This window comes from Cygnus atratus, chromosome Z (genome assembly GCF_013377495.2).
Source record: "Cygnus atratus isolate AKBS03 ecotype Queensland, Australia chromosome Z, CAtr_DNAZoo_HiC_assembly, whole genome shotgun sequence".
NCBI lineage: Eukaryota > Metazoa > Chordata > Aves > Anseriformes > Anatidae > Cygnus > Cygnus atratus.
Genome location: NC_066396.1, coordinates 52,185,510 through 52,203,364, shown reverse-complemented (window position 1 = coordinate 52,203,364; position 17,855 = coordinate 52,185,510). Strand labels below are relative to the sequence as shown.

Genomic DNA, 17,855 nt, shown 5'->3' with positions numbered 1-17,855 from the left:
GAGCTGTGGCAGAACATTGTGGTAATAACATGAGGAGCTACAGAACCAGGACCTATATCAATTTTAATATTGTTTGCGAAGAATATTTGATTTTTTTCCCACCAATCTTTTTTTTTTTTCCCTCCCAACAGGATCCACTCTGTGTAGCTATGAACTACAGCCATCAGAATACACTACAGATCCAAGGGCTGCCAAGTTATGTCCTAAATACCCTGTTCCAGAGAGGTAATATTAACATCTTGTCTGATTGGGGATGAAGGGAGAAGAGGCTTGTTTTGTTTGTGAAAATACCGTAGAAAATACTCAACATAGATTTCTTCTGTCTTGCAGTTGGATGTTTTATTGTATTACTGTAACATGTTTTTAGAACACATTGTGAATGCAACTTGTAAAGAAAAACCTGAACTATCCACACATGCATTAATAAGATTATTGAGCTAATATCTTCAAGTTCTCTTCTGTCTCATGTAACTGATACTGTGCTGAGTATCAGCTGTTTTACTGCCTTTCACCCTACAGCCAGCTGCCTTCCAGCAGTGCAGTTCAGATACAATTTCTGAGGCCCATTGGATCTTTGGAAAATGATATAATCACACGTAGTTCTCTTGCAGTGTTCACTTCTAACACCTTAACCTCAGCCAGTCAGATTGAGCAAATTGCTTCATTTTTGATTCTTTCAGTCCCCAAATGACTAATATGAGGATGCCTAAGAAAAAAGAGGGCTATATTTTATAAACAGATTGATTTGAGTTTTATTGTTCAAAATATTGTACTGGACTGCTTTTTGTGAAGTAGAGAGAAAGGATTGTAGCTCCAGAAACTCTGCAAGCTGCATTGGCTCCACTGGAAATGTAGAGATAAACATTACTGAAAAAAAGAAACGATCTGTTTGCTGTTTTGCACACCTTTCTGTCAGAATTCTATTCACTGAAGAAGAATCAAGTTGTGTTTCCACAAATTTTAGCTTGTCAAACATATGCAGTAGAGGGTTGTAATTTGTTATTCTTGCCCTATGGATCATCTTCTGTTACAGTTCAATAAATGTCAGTTCTAGAAACTCTGATTTTAAGTATCTATTGTCTACATGGTAAGCTATCCAGCGAATAATTTTTTTTAATATTGTATTGGCAATAAATAGCAGCTGGAATATAAACTTTTTTTTTACTTTTCCCCACAGCAAATCAATATTCCATGCAGCTAACCAGCTGTTATAGCTGTAATACAAAAACAAATGAAAATTTCAGTGCCAGCTTGCATACTGAAAAGGCTCGTCATTCTTAATTTTTGCTAGAATTATATTGACTTTTCTCACTGTGTGTTCCCATATCATTCAATCTGAATTAATATAACTTAATAAGAAAACAGGCAGATAGAACAGCATGTCAGAACTCTAATGATACTATGTAAATTCCTTGCAAAAACTACCTAGAGTTATTTCTAGAAAGCTATTGTGCCACTGGCATATTTCCCCTTTGTTGTTTGGCATGAATAAAATGTACAACACGTTTGAATATTTTCTGAGATTGAGAAGTCTGAACTTAATGCCCAAAGGCAGAAAAGGCCTATACTGTATCTGCAAACCACTCTGGTTTTCAGATTTTTATGGTTAAATTATTGGAGAAAATCGGTGTAATTTGGAGGGGAAATGGAATCCTGTGGAAGGAGACAACTGAAAAAGCAGCAGCACACTGTAGGCTGAAGCAATCAGGCAGAACTTACCTAGCCCTCGTTTTCTCAGATTTGATCTGTCAGAGGTATGGACTATAAGGTCAATGGAATGGAGGTTGCTCAATCTGTTAGGCCCATCCCTTGATATTTGATGACATGGCTTCTTCACACCCTGCAGATGAGTCTTCTGGTCTCAAGGGACTCTGATCCACAAGCTTCAAGGCACTGTGTACAACTTTGACTTATCAGTGCAGTCCAGCAATGCAACCAGTGATTCACATTTCTTCCAGTAACTGCCTTCAATCTCTCAGTCTAAGTAGATCATAACCTCACTTTTTAGTTTTGGAATAGAGAACTCCAGAGGAAAACCTATACAGCTTTTCCCTGCAGCATTTATCTCTCGGCCAGCTCTGCAGAAGTCTGTTCTGTAGAGGTTATAAAAAAAAACACAAAACAAACAAAAACAACAACAACAAAAAAAAAACACCACAGTTAACAGTGGCATTCCAGCCAGGTTCCCTACACCCAGGTTTCTATATATGCCTGGGTGTGGCTGTGAGACAAAACAGTTATTTTCTGAGGTCTAATATTTGAACAATTAGGTGGGTCTCTTAACTTCGTCTGCTGGCTTGAACTTCACTTGCTCTTGTTCATGATTAACCAACTTACTATTATTCTCAGAAACTTGCAATTCCATTTGAGTATGCCATCTACCAAGTAATGACCAAGAGGACATATAAGATAGTACAGGACATAGAAATAGATCTATTACTGCATTTTTAATTAAACAAGAACCTTACCTACTTGTTGAGTCAAAACCACTGAAATAGCAACAGCTCTCAAAAGGTGGATTCTCAGGAGTCCAATTTATTCAAGAAGGCTTGTAGGAACACTAACCTCATTTTTTATTAATTACAATAAAGTTAGAAAATAAATATTGCACACGAAAATAGGTAACTTAAAATGCGTAGTGAAATTACTGTAGCATGAGAGATGTTAATTAATACAAAGTGGTACACCAGAACGTTTTTTCCTCTGTTAGGGTGTACTTTGGAACAGCATTTTAATCCTCTTAGTTTTACTCTTCAGAACTGGTATTTTCTTAATCAGATGCAGAAATTACAGTCCTTTGCCTACGCCCAGTTCAAAATTTGGGCGTTGTTACTGGTACTGGCAACTTTTAAATATTCCAGGCTTTCTGAAAAGTTGGATCAGTTAACAATTGAATGAAACTCGTATTTCAGTATTTCCCAACGTTACTGTGTATGATGAAGAGTAGTACTCTGTGTATTCCAAAATAGGCAATGTTGTAAAATGCTGAGAGGACACACAGGCTGCCTTTTAGATACAGCAGCCATAATATTGGTTAAATTTTTCTTTTTTCTAAACAGTTGTGAATAATACAGTATTACTTTGCTGTGCTTAACTGCGGTCTTCATCGTTAACCAAAAGTAGAGCATCAATGTGAGCACCTGCGAATGTGTTTACCTATCTAGCACAGTGAGTTTAAAACCATATAATTTACAATTGTCAGTCACTTCAAACAAAAACCTAGGATCTATTAGTTATCTAGGTATGGCAGGTGATCATAATTTCTCCTGAATTACATGCAGAGTAATTACACACACTTGGTTTTCAGAATGTTGTCTCCCACCTGTCCCCCCTTCCCCCCCCCCAAAAAAAAAAAAAAGGATAGAAAGGATGTGGCTGAGGCAGTTGGTTTACTCACTATGTGTTTAAGATAGAGATTAGAATTTCGGAAAGGCTTTGGATTAGCAAATTGTTATAGAGTACAGGAAATTATTGGTTTGTGGGTCGTTGCTAAAATGGGAAAACTGCAAAAGATTATGTGCATTGCTTCTGCAGTCCACTGAAATCTTTTAGGTAAGGAAGATTGGGGAGGATGAAATAAATTTAAAGGTTAAAAGAAAAGACTGACTTGATACAAAAGACATTTGTTTCGTTGCATCCAATTACAGGAAGGAACATGTAATTCATGGAATATGCATCTGAACTGGAATTGAGAAGAAGGATCAAAAGATGTAATAGGCCACTTTGAGATCTGAATAGTTCATGAGTCAGAAAGGCAGCTACTTATTGGGAAATACTTGGAAAACAAAATTACCCACTTTTAAAGTGAAGTTTTTTGCTCTCTTTTATCTTTCTCTGATGGACTTGATAGCATGTTGTGCTGAGCATTTGAGAAGTTTAATGCATAACATCAGTATTTTCAGGGAGGATGCTTCCAAAGCAGAAATAAGGAAACCATAAAGGCATCTTTGCATGTTTTGCAAAGGATGTGGTGCATTATTTTAACAAAGGTAATGAAGATAATCCCTGTGATTGTAATCTTCAACAGAAAAACAAGCCTAGTATGGGGGAAGACTAAGAATAAATAATATTGGTTTTGCTTGACAACAGTTGTAAGTGCTGATGTCTTTTAGTGTAAAATGTATCCTTGCAAGAAGAGTATTGTCAGTCTGGGATTTCTTTGCTGCAAATATGGGCCAGTACTCCGTTCTAACATGAGCGAAAGGCATTGTTTCAGCTGCTGGTTCACCATGTGACACTTGAATGTGAGATGTTTAACTGGAAATAGGAACATGTGTTTTCTGAGACTTGCTGTTTAAAGGTGGGAGGGTAATATGCTATTGGAATGTGCACTGCAGCTTCACAGGGTTACTTGTAAGAACATCACTTCCCATTATGATCATCCTCATTCCAGCAGCACTTGTGCATTCAACACATGGTTTCTGGTTATGATGTTATGAGGGTGGAGTGGTTGCGTCTATTCACCTTTCATTTGTGTGTTGATGTGGCATTTATATTAAGTAGGAGTAATTTTTTTTTCTGATTTTTTTTTCTTGTGTCACCAGTGCACCTATTCCATTCTTCCATCGCTGTGCTCCTGTGAACATTTCCTGCTATGCCAAGTTTGCAGAGGCCCTGATCACCTTTGTCAGTGACAGTAGTGTCTTACACAGGCTGATTAGTGGAGTTATGACCAGCAAAGAGATTATAATGGGACTTTGCTTGTTATCACTAGGTAATTGTTTTTCTCATTACTAGCTATTTACTGCAATAGGAGATTGTTAACACTCTCTAACAACAATATGGGAAAAAAAAATACCGCCATGTATTATAGTAACAAGCCCTTAAAAATGGTTCAGAATGATACGTATTTTTTGACAGCTGGATAACTTCTTCAGAAGCAATATACATGTGCATTCCTGTTTTTTCTCCTCTTCCATGGTGAGGGACAGAACACTTGGGGCAGTTGATTAGTCAACAAGAGTTTTGACATAGTTACCAAAGCATCCCCATTCTCCTCCTTTTTATTGCAATATTCACCTTTTCTTTTTATAATATTAATCTTTTGCCAACTGAAGTCCCTTTTCCAATAAAAAAGGACAGGGTGAGAAGTGCACAATAAAGTGCTTCTCTAAAATGTAGATTTTTTAGTTTGTTTCACTTAATTGTACAGGCTTACTAGAACGTTCAGAAGGAAAATGCGAAAGTTAGGTGCCTATTTGTTGTATTGTATGTTACTTCCTCCTTCCCCTCCCCTTTCCCCAAAGTTTAAAAACAAACAAACAAAACACTTCATGCCTTTGAAAATCGCAGCATTGTTGAGCTGGAAATTCCCAGCTGTACAGAGGTGCTGAATGGTTTTTGCGATAGCAAAATGCTCATTTCTGGCCTATGGAGTGACACATTTCACCAGACGAAAGTACTGTAGTGAAGTGTTGTAAATTAAAGTGAAATGCTATTCACCCGTGTAAATTACTTTCCCAATGAGTATATTTTAGTCCTACTGAGTATAAAATCTTTACACTTATACTAAGTATACCTAGTATAGTAAATATTAAATGGAAAGCTCCAGATACTAGCCATGTAAAAAAGAAAAAAAAAAAGAGGATATTAGTTACCACTTAAAAAATAGTAAGACCATTGAGTATCTTTTCAACTGTAACTAGAGAGCTGTTTATTTTTCTAATCTTCTACCCTGACAGCTGCATTAGTCTGATAGTAATGGTAAAATGACTATTCAAAAGCTGAAACCTAGTGGATGAATTAGCAGTGTTACTGTTGAGTTAGAGTCAGAAGTTAATAGAAGGTTTTATATACATTTAATTTTAACTTAAACAGTAGGGTAGGTTTTGTGATTCACAAAGCCTGGTTCAAGCAGCTTTCATGTGGAAGTGTTAACTACTGTACACAAACAAGTATGTGCAAAAATATGTGCATGCACTTATATAAACCACTCACTAAACTGTAGTTGGCTGACACTGAAGAGGTCTTTTTAACATGTAGTTCCTGAATGGCAGTGGAACTATTGAACAGAGCTTGTTAAAAAAAACTCATTTTGAATGCTGAAAATAAAGCACAAAGCTCTGTTCCTTGAGAGGTGTGCTCATGTTAGTAGCCTCAGAGTACTATCATGTCTTGCTGTCTGTTTTGTCATTGTCTAAATACATCTCTGTCTGTATGTACACATTATGTCTTGTATGTAATGTACCATGTAAATGTACTTATGCTCTCTTTGTTTTAATCAGCAGCACCAAAGCAGATGTAGATGTGCCTAATTTCCTTAACTATCTGTGCAGTGAGTTTGTAAGCCACAGAAAATAAATCTCTATCTAAAAATTCTGTTGGAAGACAGTTACGTAGTGCAGTGTGAGAACTGGAAAGGCTGTTCCTACTTGAAATAATTGTTCTGCTTATTTTATTTGTCTTTTTTTTGTCTTTTTTTTCCAGTGTTGTCCATGATTTTGATGGTCATAATCAGGTACATTTCAAGAGTACTTGTCTGGATTTTAACAATTATTGTCATTCTGGGATCACTTGGTAAGTCATGTTTATCTCCTAGTTTTTGAGTGGCCAGTTCTCATATTTATCCTCCATGTCCACAGGTCAGCTAAATCCTATGCAAATCTTGGGACCGTGCCTGTTATTTCTGCTTTCCTTTGAGCCCCTTGCAAGATAGGTGTTTCTAATTGCAGTCCTCTCCCAGGTAGCATGCTGCTCCACAGGGATTTGCTGCACTTCCTACTTGGCAGGCAAGCTTCCTGTCAGCCTATCTCATACAGCCCTAACCATTGTCTTCTTCTTAACCTACCTCCAAGCATGTCAGCAAAGCAGCTGGTCTGGATGTGTTGATGGCTTACCAACCCATGGGGAGTACTGAAGCATGCAGGAATCAAAGGACAGCTATTGGTTATGTGGCCTTAGGACATAGATGTGTCCATATAAACCTGACATCTTCACCAGCCCTTTCAGTCATATTAGCAGCTCTGTAGGCATATCTAAAATCTGTTTTGAGGAGAGGATGCAAAGATGCTTGTCTGTCACTTCTAATCAAATCCTCGTGCTTCCATATGACCCAGGAAGTCCTGCATGACCTAGGTCGTGTTTGAAGTGCAACCAGCCATAACATCTTGGGCGTAACCAAAGATTGTCTTATTCAAAATGATTTAGTTTTCATGAAGGTATCCTTACTTGATTGCATTAACTTCACATTTATAAAACTATTATCCTATTTTTGATACTCAGTAACAAAGCCACAAGTAATTAGAAGTAATTCAAAGTATCATTTCAAAATGATCAGAAGTTAGAAAGAGAGCATCAACAGTTTTGGCTTCTGACTGGTTGCTTGTTAGACAAGTGTCCTGTTACCTATTTGTGACTACGAAAAATACAGCAACCTCCTCTTCCCATTTAAAAACAGGAAGACAAAGCATCATAATTTCATACACTACACCGTGATTCTGGAAGCATGAACAGTTCATTTTAAGCACTGTGTCAAATTATACAAACAAGCTGTATTGGGTTTACATGGCAAGGGTTTGGTAGCAAGGGCAGATGAATGTATGGAAGGAACAAGAAAAAAATAATTAAATTAGGAAATACTTGCAGTGTAATAATTGCAATTCATAACTGCAATGGATTGAAAAAAAAATTGCAGGCCATCACTTTGTTTTTCTGTTTACTGCTCCTGGGATCTGTGACCACAGAAAAAGGAAAAAAACGTTTTTTTTTTCATTTATATTTGTTTTAGAGGCTGAGCAACCATGCTGAATGAAGGAACTCAATGATTTATTGCCATCTGTTACTATGTTCTAAAAAAATATCACATCCATTACACAAACTGAATAAGAACATGTCATCTCTGAAATATACTGCTTATTCTGTGTTCACTGTTTGTTAAAGAGATGCCAAAAGAACATCCTCCATTTAAGACCTGAATGGAGTACCTTCAGCAAAAACTTGTGATCTCTAGATAAGCTTCTGCAAGTGATTCACAAAGAGCAAAAGAACAGAGAAGGATACGCAAATTAGAAAAAAAATGTGTTCAGATGAGAGGTTAACTCCCTGAGGGGCTGGTTTCCTGTATTTAAGAAAATTTCTACCTTGGAAACTCAGCTAGAGTATGAGATTGAAGTTCTGGCCATAAGACTAGGTTTTCATAATTGGTTAGAAGAAAGTACCTCACACTATATTGGTCTCCTGGACCTTACGATAATGTTTTTCCAGTGTCTGAAGGACATTGTCTTGATGTAAGCGTAGCTGCGTGTCATTAACCCAAGGTGCTGTTATCAGAGTCAAGGCTGTCCCTTCTTTTCCTTATAGATCTTCTCAGGGATTATAGACTCCTCTTCTTCCTCTTGCTATTTTGCATCCTTATCCAAAGATACCTCGTTTCCCTCTCCTAGATTTTTACATACATCCTACAATATAATTTCTCTGTTTTTCTCTTTATCACTCTTTCTTTCCTTTCTTCTTCTTTTTGTTCCTCTGTTACCTGGCTAATGGGCAATCTTCACTGCTAGGGCTCCCCATGAACTAGTCTTCTCGCACACTTTACCCTAAACCACAAAGAGCTGCAAGTCTTTTAAGTAGGCTTATTGGGGTGAGACTGTGGAAAGAGTGTATCCAATTGAGAAGAGGTCAACAGAGGAGAATTGAGCACTTCTCCATCCTTTGAAGTTCCCGTTGGGTTGTCTGTCAGTTCCCGTGAGTCTTCTATTCCAGACCAGACTTAAGAAACTAAAGACTTTTGGTCTTTAGGTACTAGGCAGTATGATTGTGTCACGTAGAAGAAGCATTTTTCATTTGTCTTTTTTTTTTCCCTCTAAAACATAGGTGGTACAGGAGTCCTGTGGTGGCTCTATGCTAAGCAACGAATATCTGCCAGTGATGTTGAGACTCAAATAGCCAAAGAAAATCTTCAGGCTCTCCTGGTCTATGCCATTTCAGCTACAGTCTTCACAGTATGTTTTGCTAATGACCATACAATTTTTTGGTTCTACATTTCTGTTTGTCTCTCTTTTTTTTTTTTTATTTAGGTGGAAGGTTTATATTACACAAGTTTTAAAGAGTTTATTTCCATTACAAGCTCTGTTGGTGATATATATATATACATACATTTTTACCTTCCTAGCATTGCTCTGTAATATCTGTCTGTGTGTCAGGAGAGAGTTCCTGACCCTGCACCTTTTCTCCTCTCCTCTACTCTAAAACCTCTACAGGGACCTCCCATAAAGAGCTGGAATATGAAATTCCCAGTTTCACTCATGATATTTTTGTTAGATCCCCAGTTCAGAGGTACTCTGTCATTTCAGTTTATTTAAAAGTCCTTAGACCATTTACACTTCTGAAATCAGTTGTTCCCAAACTTCTTCCATTTACACGTGGGTTGTTGTGAACTGAAATGCTAATGACTACTGAACTATCGTATGTTCTTTTGGCCTCGCTGTTTGTTTCAGAGACAATGACCTTGTAACTAAAAGTTGTCAATGTTTGACTAACTTACATGGCAAGTACACCATGCAATGTCTAGAGAGAAATGTTAAATTGTATTCTTTGTTAAGTTTTGCAGTCTGCTGATTTTGGTGGTTTGTACAACATAATTAAGGATGGAATCTGGCCTACTCTTATAAGTCTGAGGCTGATGATGATTCCAAGTAAATAAGTGTGAGATTAAATTTCCCCAAAAGTGTAATTTGGAAAATACTTTCTCACTAGAATAAGCTGTTAGAGGTTTTACATTTTGATCTTGTGATCTTACAAGTAGAGAATGTGTTAATTTTCTGAGTTTGATTATCCTAGCTGTGCAAAATAATAGCTTGCTTATTTTTTAATTCTCTAATATGAGATTTGGAAACTTCTCCCTCTAGGTTATATTGTTCTTGATAATGCTAATTATGCGCAAACGAGTAGCTCTCACCATTGCCTTGTTCCATGTGGCCGGCAAGGTCTTCATTCACTTGCCGCTGCTAGTCTTCCAGCCATTTTGGACATTCTTTGTGCTTATCCTCTTCTGGACATACTGGATCACAGTCCTGCTTTTCCTTGGTACTACAGGTAAGCAGCTCACAGGCTTAACTTAAATAAGATACTGTACTGTATTTTAGCCTGTTTTCACACACATGAAGAGATAGTAATGAAAGGGCCATTGCATGCATGTTCTGTCTCCCAAAACATAGATACACTGATAGTAGCTTCTGTTCTTCATAACTTAGGAATCCAGTATTTTCTAGATTATTAGTGAAATGTTCTTTGATTTTTGTGCTCTTCATATGCCATATTCTGAGAGCAGCAAGTGTACTCTGAACTCCTTCCTTTTATGAAGAGCATAAGTGAGAGCTTTGCTTGTGTTCTGTGTCTGACAAGAGCTTCTAGAATTATTCTTACAGGTCCAAATCTTAGTTACTTCAATAGAGAAACTTAGCAACTGCTTTTTAAAATGGGAGATCTGTGTGTTATTTTGCAACAAGTTGTGCACAACAGAAACCATCATTCATCACTAGAACCTTAGAATTTTGAAAATTACTGCTAATCCAAATGCAGCAGTGTTTCTGGTCACAGAGCTATTTCCACATAATACAAATCAAATATTTTTGATTTTGTCATCTGAAATTTTAGCAAGGGACAGAGGTAATAGAATCTTGTTCTTATTACTGTTGAAATTTTTAGTTTTCATTACATGATGTTCTGTGTGCCTAATGAATGGCAAGTTAGAGAAAATGTTTGCCTCCAAAGTCCCAGTCCCATGCTTCACTCTGCAAAGGGATTAAATCTGTAGGAGAATTTAGACTGATACTTATGTTTAGCTGACAGAATTCTTTGGTAGACCTTGATTCTGCAAAGACTAGTGTATCCTTTTAGCTTCATATGCACTCAGTTTATTCACTGATGTCAGCTGAAAAAAATCTTTGTGCAAGTAGAACCAGATCTTTTCAGTCCAAAGCAGAAGAATTGACAAGTGCACAGTATTTGTGTACAAAAAAACCCTACATTTTTTGAAGAGCTTGTTCTCTAAAATTGAGATTTCAATAGTTCAATTTATTTACAGGAAAATACATTTTTTATATACACATGATAGCACAGCTAAGAATGTAGAGGAGGTATTGACAATGAGAGGGTGAAAACACTGGTTTTCAAGGTAAATATCTTATACACATGATATTACTAAGCATTTTTCTGCATCTCATCAGCAGTTTACATAACCGTTGCTTAAGATAAACGTTATCAGTGTGGGCTAGTATGTTGAAATAGGGCATTGCCTAGGATGGTTTTGACATGGACTGTAAATCATCGTACATCACACTATTCAGATTCCATGGATTTTTTCTGAATGCACACATTTAGAATCTCTAATGCTGTTCCTCATCGCTGTAAATACCTTTAAAGATATAAATATTCTTGAAATGCATGCAAAAATACCTGCTACAATGGAAACAAAAGCGATTGTTAATGTTGACATCTAGATCTAAGGAGCTATGATTCTCACTGTGTAAATTATACCAAGACAGCAACAGACAAGTCAAGAATGACTAAAACAAAATTCCTTTTAGTATGTTTAATTAGAGGGGTTCTTGCTGCTTTGTAACGGTGGTTAGTCTTGGAAACTTTCACCATGTGGCTGCGCAATATTGAGTATGCTCAGAATTCTTTAGTGTTTTTTTTTTTTTTCAAATGCCATTATACTCATTGTCTCAGAAGGTATGTTTTTCTTATGAACCATCTTCCTAAACTTGATAATTAGTAGTGTTAAAAGAAGCTAGAGCTGTTCTTCTTTAAATGGTTATGAACTGCTAACACCATATACTTTCTTCTTTCACAGCTGGTGTAATTGTTGTAATCCTGTTTTGACCTCATTAATTTCTAGGTAATCCTGTCCCAAATGAAGAAGGATTTGTTGAATTTCGGATGGTAGGCCCTCTGAAATACATGTGGTGGTACCATGTAGTGGGACTGATCTGGATCAGTGAGTTTATCTTAGCCTGTCAGCAGATGACAGTAGCTGGAGCTGTTGTGACATACTACTTCACAAGGTAAGAATAACTTATCTTTATTGTGAACAGCCTACAAATGGAATTAGCAGAAATAATGAGGGATAGAGTTTTTGGGAAGAATACTTCTTGCCGGAAAGCTGAAGAGTAGGTGGATTGTATTAACTCGTCTTAAATCATGTGAAGTCCTAAAATAATCTGCTTTGCTGGTTATGGATGGCATTCTTAGTATTTAAGACTTGAAGTCGTGTTTGCCTTGTAAGCTATGCACATTGTAAAAACATGGACGCTTGTTTACAAAAAAGAATGCACCTGTAAGGCCAACTTTAATGTTAATAATCAATGCTGATAAACTCGTCAGAGATCAAAAAATTACTGACAGCAATTCATTGTTGTTATTGTAATTTTTAAAAATGCTCTTTAAATTAATCTTCATTAATCATTCTTGCACAAGATTGCTCAAGGTCTTAGTAGATTCATCACTATATATAGGTCCTCACAAAATCATGTACAAGTACAAAAATAATACAAAATATGTGTGCATTGAAACTCCCTATTTCATTACTCTATTTGTATCGCAGTTGTGTATGAGAGCGTACTTTACCTTGGCTATTGTGCATGTATCTGCTAGCTGTTCAGGAAGGCAGTACTATTACTTGAACAATGCTTTTAACAAATTTCAGGTACAAGCATTTCTTTTTACAGAGTTAAGAGACTTATTTCAGAATCACAGACTTGTCCAGATAAATAAGTCCCTGCTTTAGGGCCTTGTCTCTAGCATTTGCAGACTTCTCTGAAATTAAGACTGCACAAAATTTGCCTTAAATAAGTGAAAATTAAGTTCTTGCTTTAGCTATTTAAGACCTATTAAAAAAAAAAGAAAAAAAAAAGGCTATTGAATGCACCTTCAGCAAGTTTGCACACCGAGCTGTGTGGTGCAGTCAACACACTGGAGGGAAGGGATGCCATCCAGAGGCACCTGGAAAGGCGTGAGAGGTGGGCCTGTGTGAACCTCATAAGGATCAACAAGGCCAAGTGCAAGGTCCTGCATCTGAGCTGGGGCAATGCCAAGCACGAATACAGGCTGGGTGGAGAAAGAATTAGGAGCAGCCCTGTGGAGAAGGACCTGGGGGCGGTGGTTGACAAGAAGCTCACCATGAGCCAGCACTGTGTGCTTGCAGCCCAGAAAGCCAACCGTATCCTGGCTGCATCAAAAGCAGCGTGGCCAGCAGGGCTGGGGAGGCGACTGTCCCCCTCTGCTCTGCTCTCGTGAGGCCCCACCTGGAGCACTGCGTTCTGCTCTGGGGCCCCCAGCACAAGAAGGACGTGGGCGTATTAGAAGAAGTCCAGAGGAGGGCCATGAGGATGCTCAGAGGGCTGGAGCAGCTCTCCCATGGAGAGAGGCTGAGGGAGTTGGGGTTGTTCAGCCTGGAGAAGAGAAGGCTCCGGGCAGACCGCATAGCAGAGGGTGGATTTTCATTAGATATAAGGAAGCTATTCCTTACTCTGCGGGTGGTGAGGCACTGGAACGAGTTGCCCAGAGAAGCTGTGGATGCCCCATCCCTGGAAGTGTTCAAGGCCAGGCTGGATGGGGCTTTGAGCTACCTGGTCTGGTGGGAGGTGTCCCTGCCCATGGCAGGGGGTGGGAATTAGATGTTCTTTAAGGTCCCTTCCAACCCAAACCATTCCATTATTCTATGAAGGATATGATATATAAAAATTTCTATATAAAAGTGTACAGCAACCACGCTCTGTTCTTGTCATGTTCTTTTAAGAGTCTGATTTTTTTAACATGGGGTTTTAAATAATGATGGAGATATTTTTCAAGTGCATGATTCAGATCACAAATGTTTAATTGATTTGTCTTTTTTTAATTGAGGTTGTTATCTGAATTATATTTGATTCCTTATCTGCCCTAGTATCTTAAAATATATCAAAGGCGAGGAATTAATTTACTATGGTGACAGAAATTCTGTTGTTTTATTAATGATGAAATCCTCCAGTATACTGATGAAATGCATCTGTGAAGTTATTACAAGATGCTAGAGGGATGTACACTTGTGAATAATAAAACTAGACTGAGTGAAAAACTGCAAAAGTACAGAGTAGAGAGGATAGTTTTGCGTTGGTACAGATGGCCTAGCAATGCTTATTCTTCATCTGTACTTTTATATATTTTCTATCACCTGAAAAGGAATGATTTTACTTTTAACTGTACCTATCATTCCTTAACGGGAATTTTAGGTTAGCACATATCAATTGCTCCCTACTGTAATCCTTTCTTGCATTTTAAAGTAGATTTCTAACCTGAAAAGGGACTCAGTAAAAAGGAAAGGGCATTAATTTGGAGTTCCCCGTTATTTTGGACATTAGCAGCTTTGCACAGAAAATTAAATGAAATTATCTATGGAAAAATGATTTATGTATGTTCAGTATTGATTCACTGTGGTAGGATGGATTACTTTCAACTCATGCAATAACAGATGTCAGCATTGTGCATTATAGAGTCAGCAGTCAGTTATGTTAACTTGAAAAGGAGAAAGCGTTTGGGTTGTATAGGTATAGGTATTAGACCATATATAGGTATAGGGATTAGACCATAACTTTTTATGTGATTGTGCCCAAGGGAGAGTAGAATTTGGCTTCCCCCTCCTGAGCAGTAAAAGTTAATTGGAAGAAGATATAGGGAAAACCTGTTTTAGTTATTAGCATCTCATGATTAAGTTGCTTGGAGATTATTTTCGTGTGATAAAGACTATTTCTTGATCTTTTTTGAATGAAATTCGCATGAAAATAATTTTCTCCCAAGCTGGGGAGTTATTTTATGTTTGGAATGTTAACACTTGTTCCTTTAATACTTGCTTTCTTGAGTATATAATAGCTAAATTAGAAATGCAAAACATCCGGAAAAAGAAATTTACATAATAAATTAAAATAGTAATACCCTCTTCAAGAATGTCTCGATGAAGACCTTAAATAGAAGGGGAAGACAAGGTTATCAGCAGGCTGATGGAAAAATGCTGTCGTTGTTCTTTACCTTTCTTTTAAAGGGCTTGAGTTTCATACCAGGAAGTATAGTTTAGAAGAAATTGTTATTTGGCAATAACTGAAACGCATACAACTGCTAGTAAGACTACCCTTAAGATGTACTGTTTCTTTATCCTGTTTCTAGTATTATATTAGAGCCAAAGTTGTGACTTGCACAGGCTGTCAGCGTTTTATACGGAATGCACAATACACACTGACAGCGAGAAGAAGGATAAGAAACTCCTTTTGCATGCTAGCCTTTCAGGAATTTGTAGCAATTCTATATGATGACATTAAATATATATTGATCATTCTACTTAATTCTTTTTCTCTTTTCAACAGGGAGAAAAGGAACCTGCCATTTACTCCTATCCTGGCATCTGTTAATCGCCTTGTTTGTTACCATCTAGGAACGGTAGCAAAGGGGTCTTTCATTATCACATTAGTGAAGATACCACGAATGATTCTTATGTATATCCATACACAACTCAAAGGAAAAGTAAGAGAAACAGATTCCATTTTCTTACTGAAACTCAAGGCCTGATGTGTTTACAGATAATTTAGTTAAACCTGGAGGGAGGTCTTTGGAAGTCTCAGTTTGGAATATTTGGTCTTTCAAAGGCGGTAGAACTGAGAGTAACTGCTGGAGTTACTGAGTATCAGTTACTGAAACACAAAGGAATATTGTTTTCTTGGTTTTCATGGTATGTCTTTTTGCCCCCCACATTTTATGCTTTCCTAGGAAAATGCTTGTGCTCGCTGTATGCTTAAAGCTTGCATCTGCTGCCTTTGGTGTCTAGAAAAGTGCCTGACCTACTTAAATCAGGTAAGATTTCCAATATTCAAAAAAAGATAAAATATGTGATTTCTAGAGTGTAATATGAGGCTGACACACAATGTATTGTACTTTGTAACTGACCCAAGGGATGGTACTTAAGTTTTGTTTCCATTACTGAAATTAAAATGCAAGTCATTGCATTAGTCTTTGTTCAAAGGTGAAAAAAGGTGAAAAACAGCCAGTATTCATCTTTGAGAACATTGTATCTCAACTTTAGATGAGATCTCAACAGATTTGATTAGTGGTTGGAGACAATCCCCCTTATGTCTGTTCTTCCAAGCTACATCTGATTTTCAAAATATGTTTTCTGTGACAAGGGAGCGAACCTTTTCCAGGTGTAATATTTCATGTTCACAGGACTGAAAAACAGTATGTAACATCAAATTGTCATTGTCATCTACAAAGTGGAGGAAGAGCTGCAAGTTGCAACACACAGGCTGGTCAGGCCACCTCATCAAAGACATTCATCATTTGGCCTGTGGTTCCACCTCTTAAATACATCTCTAACTCCCTTTTACTGTTCCCCCCCCCCCCCCCCCCGAAATAGAGAAAATAAAATCATAAGGAAACAACAGTGTAATCCTTGAAAATTGTCCTGGATAATTTTGAGTGCAGTCTATTGAATTATCTAGAAATTATCTTGGTGGACTTGTATGACTCTCAAACTCTTATATTTCCAGAATTTTTTCTAACAATTTAATTGCTGTAGTGATGCCACTACTCACCTCCTGCAGAGAAACTGCAAATTCTGTTTAATTAGTTTTTATTGGAATAAACTTGTTAATGCATAAGTCATGAGCAAGGGAGGAAAAGAATGGTAATTCTCTACTTCATATAGTCTTCTGTCAGCTGGTACATACTGATTGTTTCAACAACTCTCATGGGAATCTTTACTCTTTAACATCATATGACGTGCCTTTTTCACAAGCCATGCCTGCCTTACTCCCCCCTCCCTACTCTTCCCCCTTTAAACCCCTCTCCCCACCTCCCTCTGAAACATCTCATCATTCCAAATTTTATTTTTTTTTCTTTTTCCCCCAGAATGCATACACAGCCACAGCTATCAACAGCACCAACTTCTGCACCTCAGCAAAGGATGCCTTTGTTATTCTAGTGGAGAATGCTTTGCGAGTGGCTGCCATAAACACTGTTGGGGATTTTATGTTGTTTCTGGGAAAGGTACGTATGCTGTATACAGTTATGGCTTTCCATGGCAGCAAGCTTTCCTTAGCAACAACTTGCACCCCCAGATACAAAATGCCTTTGAACTCTTGTTTCTTAGCATGACTTTATCACATCTAGCTGCATCTTATAAGGAAGGTACTGTGCAGCATGAGGGTGGTTAAACAAATGATCCACTTAGATCAAGTAGAACTCATCAAGATCAAGTAGAACTCATCAGAAGGGAATGGCTGAGGATGATGACACTTTTTGCATTAATTTATTTTAGGGAGTCAAGAGAAGTGTGACCAGAATTACTGAGCTTTTGATTGGTTTTGTGGTTAAAAATTTAAAATTTTAAGGAAAGAAGACATTTCCTCAGAATTCAGCTCTCTAGATTTTTATTGAAATTTGACAGTTTATTGATGACCTTTTTTGTCAAAATTGCACTGGAAGGTAGTATGGAAGCCTGCAATGAGGAACTGTCAGCTTAATTTACTAAGTTTCTTTTACTCTGAGGATTAAGTTACTTTTACGCTGAGAATTAAAATAGACTAGAATAATTGCTGTGGTCAGCTGTTTGTCTCTCCAGGAAATGATAGAGACCTACTTTATGGAAATTTAATCCAGTGAATTATTGTTAACCTTTTAAGGATTTTGTGCCATTGTTTACTAAAATACTTAATACCTATCCACTTAAATCACCTGTGCTTAAGCATTTGGACATTAATTGAACTGAACTGTCCTCCTTATTACATTATTCTATTTAGTCAGAGTACAGTGGGCTGAACTTTTAATCCAGTAATTAAATCAACAAGATGTGAGGAGAAGTAAATACATAATGAAGATACAGATGCTCTAGAGAT

At 37.4% G+C, this 17,855-nt stretch overlaps 1 protein-coding gene across 2 annotated transcripts in view; it reads left to right on the top strand.

Annotated features, from left to right (window-relative positions):
* The window catches only part of SLC44A1 (solute carrier family 44 member 1), a 67,749-nt gene that overhangs the window by 37,992 nt on the left and 11,902 nt on the right, over positions 1–17,855 (top strand). For both annotated transcript variants that reach the window (XM_035570092.2, XM_035570093.2), the window contains exons 5-13: positions 132–225; positions 4,545–4,714; positions 6,427–6,516; positions 8,812–8,939; positions 9,846–10,032; positions 11,840–12,005; positions 15,333–15,489; positions 15,733–15,816; positions 16,870–17,007. In XM_035570092.2, coding sequence (XP_035425985.1) covers positions 132–225; positions 4,545–4,714; positions 6,427–6,516; positions 8,812–8,939; positions 9,846–10,032; positions 11,840–12,005; positions 15,333–15,489; positions 15,733–15,816; positions 16,870–17,007 — 1,214 coding nt within the window. The remainder of the gene's footprint in view (positions 1–131; positions 226–4,544; positions 4,715–6,426; positions 6,517–8,811; positions 8,940–9,845; positions 10,033–11,839; positions 12,006–15,332; positions 15,490–15,732; positions 15,817–16,869; positions 17,008–17,855) is intronic.